The sequence below is a fragment of the Desmodus rotundus genome, chromosome 7 (genome assembly GCF_022682495.2).
Source record: "Desmodus rotundus isolate HL8 chromosome 7, HLdesRot8A.1, whole genome shotgun sequence".
Taxonomy (NCBI): Eukaryota; Metazoa; Chordata; class Mammalia; order Chiroptera; family Phyllostomidae; genus Desmodus; species Desmodus rotundus.
Genome location: NC_071393.1, coordinates 4,679,833 through 4,698,453, shown reverse-complemented (window position 1 = coordinate 4,698,453; position 18,621 = coordinate 4,679,833). Strand labels below are relative to the sequence as shown.

The following is an 18,621-nucleotide window of genomic DNA, read 5'->3' as shown; positions in this document are numbered from 1 at the left end:
TAAAAATTCCTGGCATCCCTGAATTAGTGCATGATTGATGAAGTGAACAAAGATTCCATCTGGTCAGCACAATTGGTTCGGTAGCCAGAACAGGCATGGCCTTTGGATTTACTGCAAATATCAATAAATTCCAACAACAGGTAGGCATTTTTGTTGTGAGAATTATGTCATTTTGTCATTTACTTGAAGTAACTGGTAGAACAAAAGTTTACAGTTCGTATGGAAAACAAATAATACAAGAATAAAAACAGTAAACCTACTTTTGCCCCACTCTGTTACATAGGATTAAATAAAAGCATTCAGTTTGTTATGGAAGCTTGCAATCAAATACCTTAAGAAAAAAATAATGGGAAAATAGATCATTACCTAGGTAAGTTTAGGAAGAACTTTGAGCTAACAAAAGTTTATAAGAATCTTAAGGCATGCAAATACTGGAAATTAATCAGTGTGGCAACAGTCTCTTTAAGTAGTTCCAAAAACATTCAGAAATCATCTTGAGGCGCCGCACAGTACTTGAGATGGAGGGATAAGTCTGGGAATTGAGAAAGAATGTCATGTTAGTATTAGGATACAACCTTCATTGGTGTTAGAACCAGCCAGGGAGCAACTCCCACCCTCAGCCTCCCAGCAGAGAATCCACTTGGTGTTACAAAGGCAGGGACCACAGGAGCAATAAAGCGACTGGTGGTGCTAAGAAAGGACTGTTGCCCAATGTCAAACTTTGAAAAATTAAAACAATTACATTGTAAGACAGATTTGGGGGGGATTTCAAATTCATTATTGCGTCTCACCCAGTTCTCTAATAGTGATATTGGGTGAGCCCAAATGTTGAATTGTAATACTCTCAGCCAAGACGCGTATTTGGTGCAACCAGAAAAAGTTGAGCCTTTTGAAAATGCATATTCCTTTTTTCTAATAGCCACCCAATTAGCCTAGTACCAATATCGTGTCTCCCAGAGAGGACCGGCCCACATACCAGTTGTTCAGGGCTGGTGAACAGAACAGTAACCAGTCATGTTCTTGGGCAGACTGGCTGCTTGACCTTTCCAGCAAAACCCTGGCAAGTTAGGTGTGGCAGGAGAGTGGGTGGGACGAAGGACGACTCTTGCTGAGGTTGACAGAGGTTCATGTGCCATCTGCTGGAGATGTGCTCCTTCACCAGCTCCACGAACCTTCAGAGGAGTCAAATTCCCTATCTTTTACTGAAACAAAAGCACTTCTTTCCATGGCTGACAACCCACCTACAACCACCAGTCCGATTGGAATAAAGTGTGCCCTCAAATAATCCCTGCCACCTAGAGGCTGTACAGTGTATGGACAAAATGCCTGGATCCAGTGCGGGGCAGGTTAGCCGGAGTTGCTCACGAGCTTGGCTCAGGTTGGTGTCAGGGCTGCCCCCGTTCTACAGTTTTAGGGTCACTGAGTTACACCCAGGAGGAGGAAACCCCAGCAATTTGACAATCGGCTACAATGCAAATTGCTTATTTGATGCACGTTTTTGTCACCTCGAATGGTACATTTTTATAAGGATTTTTTAAATCCATGATCTTGTTCAGGTCATTACCATTTCATTCAAAACTCCAACCTGTGTCTTTGCATTTATATAATCAAAGAATTGAGAAAGTTGATCTGTCTTCTCTTCCCAACTCCAGAAAGATGGGATGCCTCTAAGACCATGTTATTCAAACTATTTTTTAACAGGTAAGAGAACCCTTCAAACAAAATTATATGAAAGGCATCCTATGTAAAATGAATAAAATTAGAACAGCTCTGTTAGAAGCAGAGGCTGAGGCCTGCTTGGCCCCCACCAGCGTCAGCCCCCCAGGAGTGAAGCCACTGCTCTAAGAGAAATACTGCTACTTCCAGGCCCTTGTGGTTAGACCAGCTCCGGTAAGATGTCAGCACGACCTTCTGCTATGACGGCCTTCTCGAACTTGGTGAGGCCTTGTCTAAGACCTAACTAGCTAAGAAATGCAATCTAAGTACTCTCCAGGTAGCAAGTCAATCAAGTAACCTCTTTCAGAGATACTTAGCTGGCTTTCCCTTCTCGGCATTGCATTATGGGACACAGGTCAGGAAAGCATTCTGCACATCTGAACAGAACATCCTCTAGGAGACCAGGGCTTTATACCCAGGGAGTGCCAGGGCCACTTTTTTGTCTTCTTGATGTGTGTGTGTCTGTAATTTAGTTAAGTGCATCAAGGTGTTACCATTCTATGTATTACATACTTTATATGCTGTATGTTTTTAGTGTATTTTTTTTAGCAAAGTATCTTAGTACAAAAAAATATATAAAACACCCGCATACCTGGACCTGAGCTAAGAAAAAGAATAGTACCAAAATCTTAGGAGCCCCTATGGGTTACCTCCCCGGTGATGTACTCTTGAATTTGAAGTTTATCATCTCCTTGCTTTTTTTTATTGTGTGTGTCCCCAAATGACATATTGTTAAATTTTGCCAATTTTGAATTTTATATAAAGAAATTACACTCATGTATTCCGTGAATAGTTTCTTTCAACATTTATTTTTTTAGAGATCCATGTTGGCATGTTCAATTCCCATTTTATGGTTTTGGGGGTGTAGTGGGGTGTTGGCCCTCCTTTCTTGCGTCCACTTTTCTTCCCGCATCTTGAGTAGGTCCACCTTTGTCCCCTGCCCCACCACCCCCAGAGAGTTGTAAAAATTACAGCGAAAGGTCTCCAGGGTTTTGTAGAAGCCTTTAAGGCAAAAGTTCAAGGTTCTTATTTCCACTTTGTTTGAGGATCAGTCTGCTAAGCCCTTTCATGCCAGCCTTGTAGTTTATTTTTTTTCAAACATAGTTTTTAGAGTTCATTCAGCCTTTCAGTTTTCATCGGGGGCAGGGGGTCTTCAAGGTCTTTCCACACACTTTGGTGTCTCCAAGACTCTTAACTCATTTCTATTTCAATAGTTGATCTAATTAAGTTGGAGCCTTGACATTGTTTTTAATGTTTTAGGAAGTCAAATGCACCACCGCTTTAAACCCAGGACCTTTAGAATTCAGGTGTCCGACTTCTCTCGAAGAGTTTCATCCTTTGATCACATCTCAGGTGGTAATTATTTTTTACTTCATATTGTTTGAAGTTACCACCTGCAAGTCCTTTTAAGATCAGAGTTTGATGTAGAATGCAGTTTACTGGGCTTGTGTATTACTCCTGTTATTGGGGGGAAAAACGTTAATTTGCTGTGCAATTTTCCTGCTGTAAGGATTTATTGTACCACTTGGATTCCACACCAGGACCCAATGGGGTGAGTCCGTTCCCCAAACCGGAAGTGGATGGGCACTGAGCAGCAGCAACACCCAACAAATGTCCAAGTATGAGTGGGGTCTGGATGTCCCTAGCAATAAGGAAGAGAAACCCTGTCCCAAACAATAGTGAAACGTACCATTGCTCAAGAATGGAGGTGTGCATGAGGCTGCTGGGGTGAGTGGCCCCGTGACAGCGGGCCCAGGTGCTCCCACCCCACGCTTTGCCCTCAGACCCAGAGCAGGGGCACAGTCCTGGCCTCCTGTCCAGACTTTGACAGGAGGAAGGAGAGAGGCTGTCTCCTCCTGCGATGCTCCCAGGAAGAGCGAACTTCCCCAAGGCCCCCTTCAGACTGGCCCCGGGTCTCACTGGCCAGAGCTTGCAGCCACAGGCCCTTTCCTGACACACAGTGGCAGGGAGGGCTGGCATCGGGTTTGGACTGACCGTCTGGGTGGAGAGAAGTAGGGGAGTCCGTCCTGGTCTGCTTCCGGACGGACCGGACCCGTGTGGAGCCCATCTGGCGCAACTTTGTCAGGCTGACCAAGAGGGCTGACCCACATGGTCCAGAGTAGTTTCCATGAGTAACCAGCAGGTGGAACAAGGCGATGCTGCTGAATCAGTCAGTGTGGGCTCTGCTAACACAAGAATCAGAAGATGTTTCCAGTGTCCCCTGCCCTCTTCCCAAGGTAACATCTCATCCACTTCCACAAGCAGGAAAGATTTCAGAGAACTAGAGAACTTCACCCACAAACCTCAGCACCCACTGCTCCTGCCACCGGTAGGGGAAGAGTCCGTTGAGAATCCTGTGTTTGGAACATGGTTCGTGTTCCAGCTCTGCCTCCTCCCTGCTGTGTGGCCTTGTAATGACCTCTCGGAGTCTCAGTCTTCTCTGTGATTCTGGCACAAGATGCTTAGACAGCGCTTGGCCCACAGTAAGGGCTGAATAAGTGGGAGCTCTTGCATCCCATGTAAGACCCAGCTAGGCCAGGGGACTCTTGTGGGCCCCACTGCCCCTCCCACCACCGTCCCCTTTCTCTGCTTCCTTCACGAGCAGTCATTCTTCCATGAGTGGTTTCTGTGTCTCTTCTCCACTTCCTTCCCTCTCTGCCTCCTCACCCCACCCCACCAGGATTTGGCACATTTACTCCTCCACCTTCCTCGACACACTCCTTGTGATTCCCAGAATGCCTCTCACCCTTGGTTTTTCCTTCCACCTCCCAGTTGCTCTTTGGTCTCCCCTGTAGCCCCTTCCTCACCTGCTCCACCTCCAGCTCAGTCCCGGCCCCTTTGACCACACTCTGGGAGGAGGGGGTGGTTTCAGCCTGGCCCGTGATCTTCAACACCTGCTGTGCACAGAAGACTCCCTAAAAGAAAGACTCCTTGTTTTTCTCTACACTCAATACTTCTGTTTCAACAAATGTGTGGGTTTTCCACACCAAGCAATTCTGACACTGACTGCCTGGAGTTAGCACAGACCGCACAGGTCAAGGGCTCAGTCCCACAAGGTTGCCCCACCACTTCAGACGCCAAGTGCAAGTCCAAGCTGTCACCTGTGCTTCTGATGGAGCCGCTGTAACTCAGAGGCTCCCATGACCTCCCTCCCTGCATTCAGTAATTTGCTAGAATGGCTCACAGAACTCAGGAAAAAGGTGTATTTACAATTAAGGGCTTCTAATCGAAGGACACAACTCGGGAACAGCCAGACGAAAGAGATGTGTGGGGCAGGGTATTGGGAGACGGCGCTCAGCCTCTACGCCCTGTCCAGGTGCTTCATGCACTCAGCGCCTCCACATCTCTGCTCACCCGGGACTCTCCGAATCCCTTCAGTGAGGGGCTTTCGATGGGGGCTCCATCACACAGGATTAAATCTCAGCAGCCAGCCCCTCTATCCTCCCCAGAGGAGGTCGGTGAGGACTTAAAGTTCCATTCCTCTAATCACTTGGTTTCACTGGCAACCAGCCCCTCATCCTTTTAGGGGCTTTCCAAAAGTCACCTCCTTAACATCATCTCAAATGTGGTTGAAAGGGCCTTGTTATAAATAATAAGAGCTGCCCCAGGGCCGGGAGCAAAACCAAATACAGGGTGGGGAAAAGTAGGTTTACAGTTGTGAGGACATGAAACACAGAGTTGATTGTATTCTTACTTCTTAATTATTGTATCATTCTCCATATGAACAACTGTAAACCTCCTCTTGCCTCTCCCTGTGTTTTAAGAAAAGAAGATCCTATTGATTGGCCTTATCACCTAAGAAATTGCAGGGGTTTTAGGAGCTCTGGCAGGCAGCCAGGGACAAAGACCAAATATATATATTTCTTCTATCACAAAATCATACCCCAAACCTCTCTGCCAAGTTCCAGACTCAAATCCTACTGCCTAATGACACGGCCACTTCCTGAATTCAAACCAAAGATGATCGAAAGCAGCTAGGATGTCTCTCCCTCTGTCCCCTCCCAGGCTTCTCCATCTCGGCGATGGCAGCCTCTTCCTCACCCTCCCTGTCCAATCCACCCACAGTTCTCGCCTGTGTGTTCCACCTCCCAAATGGATCCCCAAGCTGTGCCCTTTTCCTTTCCCCACTCCCAACACCCTAGGCCACGCCATCCTTATAATCCAGTCCCCATCCAGTCACCAGAGTTATCTTTATAAAATCAAACCATGTCAATGGATGAAAGGACAAACAAAATGTGACCTGTCCATTCAACGGAATATTCAGCCATAAAAGGAATGAAGCCCTGACACCTGCTACGATGTGGATGAACCTTGAAAACAGGCTGACTGAAAGCAGCCAGACACACAAGACTGCATAGCGTCCGAAGTGTCCCGAATAGACAAATCCGAAGAGAGAGAAAGCAAAGCAGTGGGTGCTCAGGGACAGAGACAGTCAGGAGTGGGGAGTAACTGCTTAATGAATACAGGGTTTCCTTTTCAGATGGTGAAAAAATTCTTAAACCGAAGAATGGTAAACGTTAAACACCATGAATGTATTCAATGCCACCAGTTGTGTGCTCTATAATGGTTAAAATGGTAACGTGTATTTTACCACAATTTAAAAAGTCAAATTGGGTCCCTCCCCCTGCTTAAAATTCCCATGGCTTCTCCCACTTTTGCATGAATTCCGCCCCCTCTTATTGGCCTCTGCCCTCCGCTCCCACCTTACTTCTCACCTCCCTCTTCCCCTCCTCCCACCATGGTGCTGTAATTCTGGCCTTTTTCTTTGGTTTCTCACCAGGCCAAACGTTTTCCCTTTGCACATACTGTCTTTCCCTCTGCTGAGAAGGTTTTCCCCTCTCTTCATGGTCAGCTCTACATCAGCTTTCAGTGCTAACTTACATGTCACCGAGAGGCCTTCCGCCACCACCCTGCTTTGGTGGGGCCTCATCTCTATCCCCACCCCTCTTCTCTGCCACAATACCCTGGTCATTTCTTTTATAATATAATAATTTAGTCTTCGGGTGCCTCTCTACGGAGAGTAAGTTTGACAAGAGGAGGTGTTCGCCTCTATTTTCTCATTGCCTAGCACCTGATTGGCACTCAGAAACTATTTGCCAAATTAATGAAAGATCAGCCAGGTAGCAAGGGAAAGAGATGGAGGCAGGATTTAAACCCAACTCTCTTTGATGCTATCTCCTATGTTCTTTCTACTCTTCCCACGTGATTCAGACCTGCAGAGCAGAAGTTTGAGCTGAGTGTCAGAAAAGGGGGTCGGAGGGAGCCATGACCTTTTCACGGGGCTACATTATCATACACGAGCACGCAGGCCTTGTGCAGACACCCTCGTGTGGTTGTCACTGCCGTCGATGACTCACAGCTGCTGGGAAAGGAGACTCTGGACCCAGACTGCAGATGTAACTCTGGGAAATCCAAACCGAGCCCCTGCCCCAGCCCTGGCCAACCTCTCTTCTACTTCTCTCTCCTCTTTCACTATTCTCCTAGAGCCAGGCCCCGGCTTCCACCCCGGGAAGGGAAGTGGTCAATGGCAGCTGCCACAAAGACTGCCCTGGAGGAAACAAAACTATCAGAGGCAGCCCTCTGTCTTCCCACTGGGCAAAGCCAGCACTGGCCAGTGCCCCAGCCTGCTGCCCGCGGTTCTGGGGCACCAGCAGACCCAGACCCGAGGGCCGTGCTTAGAGCTTCCTCAGAAGGCTCCGTGACATCCAAAGGTGGGACTTTCAGAAAACTCCCGAGGCAATGACAGACACATACTTAAGGGGGCAGAGCTTACTCCGTGGTAAGAAATGTGAAGAATGGGGGCTAAGGGGGAACTCCCTGTGCAAAAGATCTGCGTTGGCATTGCCCAAACCAGGGAATAACTCCTCCCACTAAAGATGAAGAGCTCCTAATCTTTCTTGTGACATGGGCCCTCTTCTCGAGGTAATGTTATAAATGCATAAAATAGAGCATATTAAATTACGAAAGACACAGTACAGTCATCTTGAAGTCATTGCATTATTTTTTTAATTAATAAAGTGATAAAGTAATATATGAAATCCTTTGTGAATAGATGAAACTGTAAGAACTAAGACTGGCTTAACAATTACTGTGATTTTTGAGTAGTGGCGATTATAAATTGTACTGTGAGATATTTACAAATGTTAATACTATATAATGACTTGAAAACATCTGTGATTTTGAATGATGCCAAAGTCCTGGGCGCTGCTGACACAGCTGTTGCCTACATCCCTAACTGGAGGGAATGGTAAATTTCAGTGAGAGGTTAATGAAAATAAAGATGTGATTTTTTTTTTCTCATCCAAGGTTATAGACCTCTTAGATTCTTTCTTTTGCAAGTGACTCTACCCTAAGGATTGTTTGGCCTTACCTCCCCAACTAAAATGGGAGCTCACTGAGAACCAGGCCTGCTCCCTCATCTTGCATTAAGTGTTTAGAAAGGGCCTACTATGCATTAGGTATCTAGTACTAGTCTATTGAGTCTCTTGGATTTTCTGGGTAGGCATTCATGCAGATCGCGAATGGCAGTTTTTCTCTTTCAACCTTTGTACCTCTTGTTTCTTGTCTTATTGCATTGGCTGGGATCTTCAGTTCAAAGTTGACTACAAGAAGTGATGCGGGGCACCCTTATCTTATTACACTGAATGCTCATTTATTAATCCATGCCATTGCCTACTTACATCATGGAGTGTAAAGCCCCTACTGTATGCCATATTCTGTGCTAGGGATAAAGATGTAACATAACTGAGATCTTTTTCTGTCCACTGAGAAAATGAAGTAGAGGGATTTCAGTGAAGACAGCCATATTGAGAACTTGACTAAATTCTCTAGCTGTGTGGACTTCTTCCCTCAGGGTCCTGATTCCCAAAAAGTATGGAAATAGATTCCCACGGGTGGCCCCAGTCTCCAGGGCATAGGGAAGGTTGGCAGCTGCAGGCTTCCCAGGACCCATGCCATGTGGGCAAGGAGGCAGCACACGGGAAGAGAAATGAGTGATGCCCCCAGCAGGAGCCGGCCAGAGGACCGAGCCAGGGGCAGTACTGGAGCCTGCTGAGGCCACTACCTGTCTGTTCTAAGCCTATAGCTACAGGTAGGACCAGTTGTTCAACAGAAAGAGAAGTGCTGCTTCTAGGTGGTCATTAAGTGTTACCACTTCCCTCTGCCTCTTCCCTCCGCAGCAGCCGTGAGGGCGTGAACACAGAGGAGGACAGAGAAGACCCCTCCACACGTCCTCTCCACTCTGTCTAGCTGCCCTGGGGGCTGACGTTTCAAATGGACCAGACTGTGCCTTGAGGATTGGAATGGGACTGTGGTAATCACCAAGTGAGACTGAGGAGTCAGATCAGACCAAGATGTTTTAAGAAGCCGGCTACCCAGCTGGAGGTGGGAGACAGGCTTGGGAAGAGCAGCCTTGGCCCCCTTGGTGGTCTGAGCTAATGAGACCAATAGACCTGTGGTAGGCAGAATACTGGCCCCCCAAAGATGCCCGCCACCTAATCCCCAGAACCTGGGCGGATGCTCCCTCACCTGACAAAGGGAACTTTACAGATGGGTTTAAATCAAGGATCTCGAGGTGGAGAGGTTATCCTGGATTGTCCAGGTAGGCCCCATGCAATCACGAGGGGCATTTTAAGAGGGAGAGAGAAGGGTCAGTTCTAGGGAAGACCTGATGATGACCCTGAGGTCAGAGTGATGCATCCCGGAGCAGAGGAAGGCAGGCAACTTCTGGGAGCTGGAAAAGGCGAGGGACGGATTCCCCCAAGCCTCCACTTCCGGTCTCCAGAGCTGAGCTGTTCTCAGCCGTTATTAGGTTTGCTGTAACCTGCACTGATTCAACTCCAGGGAGTTGAGGCTCCTCTCAGCCCCAGCGAGACCAGGAGCAGGGAGCTGCATGGAAGGCAGATAGCTTCTGCCCTTGGAAGTCTGGGACCTTTTTGGAAAGACCAAGGCCAGTGGAACAACAGATTCCAGTGTGAGCTGTAAAATAAGGTGCAGGGAGTACTGGCGGATTCTGGGCCAAGGAGGGCCCACAGGGGAGGGGCCTTACCACTGGGCCTGGGAGGTGAGTAGGAGTTGGCCATAGGACGGGCTGCAGGCAGGAAGGTTCCCTGGAGCAGGACACCCCCTTTTTACCCAATACCTCCAGCCTCAGCCCCACTCCAGGCGCACCCCCTCCACTCGCTCACATAGCAGATACTGTGCAGGGGACAAGCAAGGCTATTCAGGGTCACCCCTAAAGTAGTCACGAGTGTGGGGGTGGGGGTGGGCTGCCAGAAGCCAGGCCTGTTTCCCAAGGGAGTGGAGTGGGAAAGGGGATGGACCTAGTGCTGCCCCCTCGATCCCGCCGTCGGGAGGAAGTGGCTCCCTCCTCCCACCCCTTCCCCCAGGCTCGCGGGGGCCAGGATTCTCGTGATTCGCGGTTGGCTCCAAGGGCGGGACCTTTGTCCATCTGGGGGGCTGAGGGAGGCCCAGGCCAGACTTGGGCCTGCAGAGCGGGAGGGCCGGTTGAGGGAAAGCCAGAAGTCAAGAGGGAGACCCACAGACAGGCAAGAACAAGGACCAGGGGACCGAGACCGAGGCCGGAGCCGGAGGCGAGACGGGTGTGCGTTGGCGGGTGGGAGGGGCAGGGACCGAGGGGCGGGCGGGGCGCCGGGCCGAGCGCGCTCGCAGTTGCAGCGGCTGCCGTGGGCGAGCGGACCGCGAGGTAGGTGCTCCCGGGGCGGGACGCGCCCCTTCTTGGTGCGCAGCCCTTGTCCCTGCGCCCCAACCCCCCCCTCAGGAGAGCGGGGTCCCGCCACCCTGCGAGGACCCCGCGGGATCCCAGCCCGCCCGCAGGTGCCCTCGGTCCTATGGTTTCCCAGCGCGGGCGGGCAGTGGCTTCCCCCGGAACCCTGCCTTGTCCAGGGATACTAAATCCATTGCAGGGGGCGGGGGGTGTGGGGGGCAGGAGACGACACTCACAGGAACTGGGAGAGAAGCTTCTAGTCCTCAGTTATCTCCCCTTGAAAGTGGAGTAATGACTTGAAGAACTGTCCGTTAGTCTAGAGTTTGGGCCAGGTGTCTTCACTTCATCACAGCCAGGCAGCAGCCACAGGTGAGGAGGTATCAGCCTTGTCTCCCTCTTACAGGTGAGGAAACCAAGACTTAAAGACGTCAACCACTTGCCTTGGGTCACAAAGGAGGCAGAGCCAGAACTTAAACCCAGGTTGGTGTGAACCTCTAAGACCATTTATTCCTCATCTCTCTCCTGCCCCATCCCCACCCCAGACTGCAGGGAGAGAAGCAGGGGGCCTGGGCCCGGCGCGGGGAGAGGGAGGTAGGGTAAAGCCAAATGCTGAGCGTTCCAAGAGGAGGCTGAAAGGAGCCAGACTGCTCTTCCTGCAGGAAGAACCCCTAGGGCAGCAGGTCCTTCACCTGGGTGAGGGGGTTGGGAAATTAGAATGGTGGGTTGGGGCAGGTTAAACTGCAGGAGTGGGGGGAGCAGGGCAGCCCCCTCCAGGAACTGCGAGGCCTTCCCTCCACACCTCGTCAGGGCACAGGGGGCTCTGGTGCTCAGCCAGGGGATTTCACCTGTCCGTGTGTTGGTTTCCTTCTCTGTCCCATGGGGTCAGGCAAGGTCCCTACCTCACAGGATTGCTAAGAAGATTAATGAGACGATCGGTATAAAGGCTTAGCCTAGTGCACGGACCAAGCCGTAACCCCCTCCAGCCCCATGCCCGCCCCTCTGAGAGCACTACTGTGTCCCGGACACCTTTAACCTGAGGTCAGTCAGAGCTATCTGAGATCTGCAGTGTTTCCGGGCAACGCCACCGGCGGCGGCTGAAGCTTCTTGAGTAAGACCAAGACTTGGGGTGGCAACTTCTCTCTGCTGTGATGCTTTGTAGGAAAGGCTGGCAGGAGCAAGGGTTTGAAAGTCTTCGGGCTGCAGCTTACACAATTCCAGAACCTCTCTGCTCTGCATTCCCCCAAGCCCTCCCCCACCACTGGTTTAGCAAGAAGGAGGAAGCCCAGAGCATTTTTGCTGTGTAACGTGCTCTCCTCGTCCTGACACCTAGGCCCACAGCGGGTTCTACCCCTCGGCATGTCCTGTGTGTGGCCATCCCCACTGCACCCCCCCAGATCCTCAGCATTGATCGGGCCTGCTTGAGGCTTGACTCCCCTGTCCAGTCACTCTCCTCTCACTTGGCTACCCATTGTAGCCACACTTCTCTCCTTGGAGATGCTGAGTTCTCTGCTCCCTCAGGGCCTCTGCACGTGCTCCATCCACACACACCCCAGCCCGGCCCCGAATGTTCTTTCCTGCCATCTTCTTTTGACTTACCTCCTTGCACCTCAGGACTGCCACAAAAGACTCAGAAGTCTGCCCTGCCCACCCTACTGCGGGGGCCACATTCGCCTGCCCTCTCTTGCATTACTGTTGTTCCTTCCCACGCTTAGTCCTGGATACTGTTACCCTGCTTATGTGTTTCCTTGGTTCCCCATTTGTCTCCCCAGCTAAAATGTCAGCCTGCCAGGGCCCTGACCTTAGCTTTGGATTCCCTAGAACCTGGCACTGTACCTGGCACATAGTAGAAGTTCTGATAATTTTATACAATTGCAAGCAGTGTGTGCAACCATCAGAGGTCTACCTCTCATTGCTTAACAGCATTCTTTCTACATTTCTACGCAGACCTCAGAATTGCCATTCCTCACAACTGCCCACGGCCTTTCTGAGTTTTTCCCCAAAATGGGACCTGGCACTGTTTCCAGGTTCTAGTCCTAATACCAACTTCGCTTTAACCATTTTTGTCCAAATTGCCAGGGATTTCTTTTCAGATATAGTTCCCAAATTGTTCAAGTCAAGGATATGATTATTCTGAAGGCACATGCCACTTACCACTAGACAGCTATTTAGAAAAATTATCCTCAGCAACGTGTTCAAGTTTTTCTATAGTCCTACAAGCATTGGGTGTTTTCGTTTTTATTTGTTTTGTCTATTTTAATGGGGAGGACATGATAGGTTTACATTTTCTGTTGCTTGAATTACTGAAGCTGGGTCTTTTTCAACGTATGTACTAGTTCTATTTCCTGTCTTGTGAAGGAAGGAAATCTTCAGGGCACCTTAATTTTTCCCTTCACCTTCACTTGTGGTGATGGTTCCACTTGAGCCCATTTTGTGAGAGCAGGGTCAGGGCCCCCAGGGGCTTGAACAGGAACTCATGGAGCCAAACTCTGCTGGTTGCAAAAACCGCTCTGCCAGTCAAGCAGCAAGAGAAGCTCTTTGAGAGTCCATTAGCACAGTACTGTGGGGAGAGAAAAAACTCCTTTTTTTTAAGTCTTTGTGAATTTTTTTTCCAAAACAGTAATTTTTAAAATTATAAAAGGAGCACATGGTGCACAGGGTTATTCATTGAAACATAGGGACACGCAAAAGATTGGTTGATCTACATGTTGATCACCAGGGGGGCTACCCAAGTTCCCCCAGGGGAATCCTGTGCCGTCATTCCAAGCAATGCACTTGATCTCGAGCACACTGACATGCAAAGATCTCTGAGATACTGTATTAGTCTCCTGTGGCTGCTGAAACAACTGACCACAATTTGATGGCTTAAAACAACATAAATATATTACCTTAGCGTTCTGGGGGCAGGGGGTTGGTGGTGGTCAGCTGTCCAAAAGCAGTCTCAGTGGGCCAAAATCAGGGCATTGGCAGGGCTGCGTTCCTCCTTCTGGAGGCTCTAGGGGAGAGGCTGAGTCCTTGCCTTATCAGCTTCTAGAGGCTGCCAGCATCCCTTGGACCTCGATCCCTTCCCTTCCATCTCCAAAGCCAGCAGCAGAAAACCTTCTAATCTCTGGTGCCAACCTCAGCTTCCCCAGTCACATCTTCCATGTCTGATTCTCCTGCTCTACTTACCAAGACCGTTCTGATTACATTGGGTGCACTTGGGGGTCTCAGCATCCTTTTCTAATCCATCTGCAAAGTCCCTTTTGCCAGGTGAAGTGACATATTTCCAGGTTCTGAGGAATAGGCTTAGGATGTGTGCATCTTCAGGGGGCCATTATTCAGCCTACCACCCCCTGAAGGGAAATAAGCAAGGTTCAGAGCAGAGTGTTGGACTCATGTTTGTTTAAGGGAAAAAGAAAGAGAAAAAGAGTAAATTCGCATGTGCTTGCCAAGGTGGCATAGAAAATGGGTCAGAGTGGCTGCTTCTGGAAAGATTGGGTAGAAGGAAACTCACTTGTCATAGTATATCTTTTTGTATTAAATTTTTACTACACGCATGTGTCACTATGTTAAAAATAATTTTTAAGAAGTAACACATAGTCATTGTAAGAGTTCAGACTGTCCAAAAGCTGAGAAAAGGAAAAAATGCCCACCCCACTCCAAAATCACTGTTTTTCTCAAGCAGTAACCACTGTGAAGAGTTTGGCTATATCCTTGCAAACATTTTTTTTACTTTTTTTTTTTTTAAGATTTCATTTATTTATTTTTAGGGAGAGGGGAAGGGAGGGAGAAAGAGAGAGAGAGAAACTGAGGACCTGGCCTACAACCCACACATGTGCCCTGACTGGAAATCGAACCGGCGACCCTTTGGAGAGTCTCCCACTGCTCAGATGTACCTTAACTGCACCAAACTCCTGTTGGTGAACATTTAGATTCTTTGCTGCTTTCCAGAACAATCTCAACACTGCAATCTATATGTCTGGGTGGTTTTTTTTTAATTTTAATTAAAGTGAAATTCACATAAAATTAAGCATCATAAATAGTTCAGTGGCATTTAATGCAATGACAACACCACCGCTATCCAGTTCCAGAACCTTTTCACCATCCCCAACGGAAGCCCCGCCCCGTTGACCTCTCACTCCCCACTTCCCCCTCCCCTGCTCCCTGGCAATCACCAGTCTGCTTTCTGTCTACAGTTGCATATTCTGGATATTGCATATCAATGGAATTGTCATGTGTGATGTTTTGTGTCTTGCTTCGTTCACTTAGCATAATGTTTTAGAGGCTTGCTGATTCTTTTTTTTTTTTTAACTAATTTTTTATTGAAGTCTAAATGACCTACAAGACTATGTTAGTTTCGGGTGTATAACAATGATTCTATATTTATATATATTATAAAAGGTATTTCTACGGCTGGATGGCATTCCATTGTATGGCTGTAACATCCTTTATGAATCTATGTACCTGTTACAGGTCACTTGAGTTGCTCTCTGCCTTTTGGCTACGGATATTTGTGTGCGTGCATTTGACCGAGTGCCTGTTTCAGCTCTTTCGGGTATATACCCCGGATGTATGTCCTTCTACATACACTTTGAGCTTTATTATTTACTATCTTCAGACGCTCAGTCAAGTTTACAAAATATTTTAAAAACGTGTAAGAAAGTGTTGCGAAGCCCATGCTAAGGCAAATGACAGCAGGATGACAGATGTGGACAAACGTTTTACTATTTTCCAGAGCCGGAGACGACAGGAAAATGGCTACCTGGAACGAAAAGGTAAGATGACTCTGCAGCCTCGCGGCCTTGAGAACATCGTTGTGCGGCGTTTCTAACAGGGTGGAGGGAAAATGCCTCTGAGTTCCAGTTACCGTTATTAGCCAGAGAAGGGCCAGTGGAAACAGCTCATACTTTCTTTCCTTTGTAGTTCCCTATTAAATTAGGCGAACCAACAGAGCGAGTGGAAATGCTCGATGCTGGTTAGGCTGTGGTGAAACCATCTCATTCCTAATCTGCGGAGGAGCCGGGTCAGCCCACACAGCTGTCCTGGAAGAAAATGAGATGGTGTGTATCGGGAATCACGGCATTGTTTATGATCAAACCTGATCATCTCACGTACGGGAAAGGAAATCCCCCATAGAAAGGAAGAAATGCGATTAACTTACGGCGCCATATTTCTTAGCACATAAGACATCGTTGCCTGTAGATGCACTGTTATTTATGGACTGTGAAGAAGAAAAAACAGTGCTGCTGTTTATTGTGATATAATATGACAACTGATGCTGAAACTGGTCAATGGGAAAACATTCAGATTTCACAAATGTTAAAATGTGAGAAAATGTGGTCTTTGAATTGGCGATAAAGGTGCGAAAAATGAGGAACCGTCAGAAAACGCAGTCGTGAGAGCAGTGACCCCTTGGTGAGTGTCTGGGCCATCAAAAAGGTATCAGCAAGTCTGATGCACATTAACTAGTGGGAAAATGCAGGAATGCAGAACCAGCGCCTTCCTGGGGCTTGGGGCCTGTCTGCCAGCACACGGGGCTGGGGAATATGGGCCAGGACCACTTGTAGCAAGTAAGCCTCTTAACTGATTCAGAGAACAAGTTCCTTTCAGCGCTCTTATGGAGTTGATTGTGTGTGTTGTTTTTTTTTTTAATTTTAATAGGATTGCTTTTAGGAGCTTTGTAATTTTCCAGCTCTCCTAGTTTTTGAAAGAAAAACAACTGTATTATAGGAGACACTGGAGGGGTTTTTAGCCGTGGTTCAGTCCTGGTTTGCTGTAGCTGCTGAGAGGGGCTGAGCCAGCTGGGGACACCTGTCCTTCTCAGAGTCCCTCTCTGCACCTTCCCACCTCTCTGGGCCTCAGTTTTCCTCTTCTTCAAAATGGGAACAATAATTCTCTGTAGAGTATGGTGAGGATGAAATAAAAGTGTGCATGGAACACACTTGGCAGGATGCCCGACTACAGTAAACACTCAAACTTGGGGGCTGTGGACTTGATCGTGACAGTAACTGGGTTTGCAGCCAGCCCATCTGCTGACCTATTTCTCGTCCCAGATGATTGCATGTCACCATTCACCTCTGGGGAACATGGGAGCCAGGGGTGCTTACAGAGTCCTGTAGCCCTTTGGCTCATTTCTCATGAGGCCTCATGCTGGTTCTCAACCTGGGCTGCGCATGGCAGATCCCAACACCTAGGCCACCACCAGGCCAACTGAATCACGATCCTGGGCCATGGGGCCCGGGCATCAGGGTCTTTAAAGCTTCTGTGTGGTTCCAATGTGCGGCCAGGGCAAAGAGCCACTGGTTAGGCTGTGATACAAGAAAAATGGGTGCCCCGAAGTGTTTATCCTGACCTCTCGCTGGCCACAACATTGCTTAGACCCTGGGGGGTGGAATCACCCAGATGACTCATTCACACTTGGGGTAGATCTTATTTTCTAGCTGGATAACTTCATTTTTTTTCTTCCTCTGCTTTCATTTTCTTTCTTTGCTTTTGTAAACAAAAAAAGGTGGCTCTGGGCCCGGCCCCCTGGGTCAGAAACTGAGCTCTGTGTCTCACTGGCTGTGGGACCTGGGGCATGTTGCTTGGCCTCCCTGTTCCTGGGTTCCTCACCTGTCAATGGAGACTCAGGCCCCCACTTCATGGAGTTTTTGCAGTGTGGTTTAAAGGGCTTTGCACAGAACTCAGAAATGGCAGGTGCTCCAGTTACGATCACTGAGATTTCTTCGGCTATAGATATTATCTCGCACATTGTGCCCACCCAGCCTCGTGATTGTCTTGCTGGGTTGGCAGAGCTTTATCAAGACAGGAGGGACCCTGACCCTGCAGGGGAAGGAGAGAAGTGATGTGGTGCCGGGCTCCAGGGGACAGGGTGTGGGTACCTGGGCTGCCAGCCTGGCCCCTCAGCGCACAAGCAGCAACCTCCTCCCCCAAAGCTGGTCAGCTGTCACCGGTGGTTGTTTCTGTGAGCCTCAAACTTCCTCTCCACCCTAGAGAAGGAAAAACTGTTACGCTTATTTAAAGACTTCCCTGATTTTAAAAATAGGCATTCCTCAGAACACAGATCCCCAGGGGCTGGGGTGGGGGAGGGGATCTTCCTGCCAGGGATGCAGCCACCCCCTAGGTGTGTTTAGTGGGGACCTGTAGGCTACTGCCTGAGCAGGAACCCACCTGGCCTCTGCCCTGATGGGGGCAACAGACTCCCAACAGACACAGACAGGTGGACCTGAACCCACTGCAGGGGAGAGAGGAGCCCTGCATGAGTGCAGAGGAGGAGGTGCCTGGTCAGCTTCCTGGAGCAGGGATGCTCCGGGATGCTGGAGAAAGACTTCCTAAAGGGGAGAAAGAAGATGGATGACAAAGTGGAAGAGCAGTGGGAATTTCAGGCAGAGGAAAGTTACAAAGGTCTGTGGTTGAAGGAACTTGAGTGCAGAGGGCTGAGCAGAGACACGGGACCTCGACACAGAGGAGGGTGGTGGAAAGCAATATCAGACAGGCAGACGCAGGCCTCGGCATGCAGAATGGGCCTCTGGAAGGCCCTTGGGTCTTTATTTTTAAAAGCAGTGGGAAGCCAGAGAAGAGTTTTTAAATAAGGGAGCAGGTCAGAGCTCCCCAAGTTCACCCCAGGTTCAACGTTCCACTCGGGGAGCTCATGGAACTCAGCACAGAGTTTGACTGATGGCTGTGATTTATTGCAGCAAAAGGACACAAATTAAAATCAGCAAAGGGAAAAGGTGCATGGGGTAATGCCTGGAGGAAACTGGGCTCCAGCCAGGGTCACACAGGCCACATTAATTACACCTGCAAAGACCCATATTATGCCTAGTAAGGTCACATCCTGAGGTTCCAGGTGGCTGTGAATTTTAGGGCGACCGCAATTCAACCCCTGACATCCTGGCATGCAGCTGTCCAGTGACTGGCTGCCTGGCTTTTTCTGGGTCCCGTGTTCTAAAGAGTCACACAGCACAGGGGGCAGATCCTGGCTCTGCCATTTTCCAAGTGTGTGACTTAGGACGTGGCACCTCCCTTACCAAGGCCCAAAATTATGGCCTGGACCTCAGAGGGTTAGGAATTTAAATGAAATGGCACCTTTCCATGACTTAGGGTTATGCTAATGTAACAAATAATACCAATAGCAATGAGTAGTAATAGATGCCGCTGCTGTTGTGTCTTGTCGGCGGCTTTGGGGAGGGGGTTTGGAT

General features: G+C 48.9%; 1 protein-coding gene across 3 annotated transcripts in view; it reads left to right on the top strand.

Moving 5' to 3' along the window:
* The first annotated feature begins 10,197 nt into the window (after positions 1–10,197).
* Positions 10,198–18,621, top strand: part of HVCN1 (hydrogen voltage gated channel 1) — a 26,230-nt gene continuing 17,806 nt past the window's right edge. The window contains exons 1-3 of one of the 3 annotated variants that reach the window (XM_045200780.3): positions 10,198–10,307; positions 10,845–10,921; positions 15,156–15,195. In XM_045200780.3, the coding sequence (XP_045056715.2) occupies positions 15,175–15,195 (21 nt within the window). In that variant the 5' untranslated portion in view covers positions 10,198–10,307; positions 10,845–10,921; positions 15,156–15,174. Of the gene's footprint in view, positions 10,319–10,352; positions 10,421–10,844; positions 10,922–15,155; positions 15,196–18,621 lie in introns of those variants that run through there. The other 2 variants (XM_053928216.1, XM_053928215.1) reach the window with 2 other exon arrangements.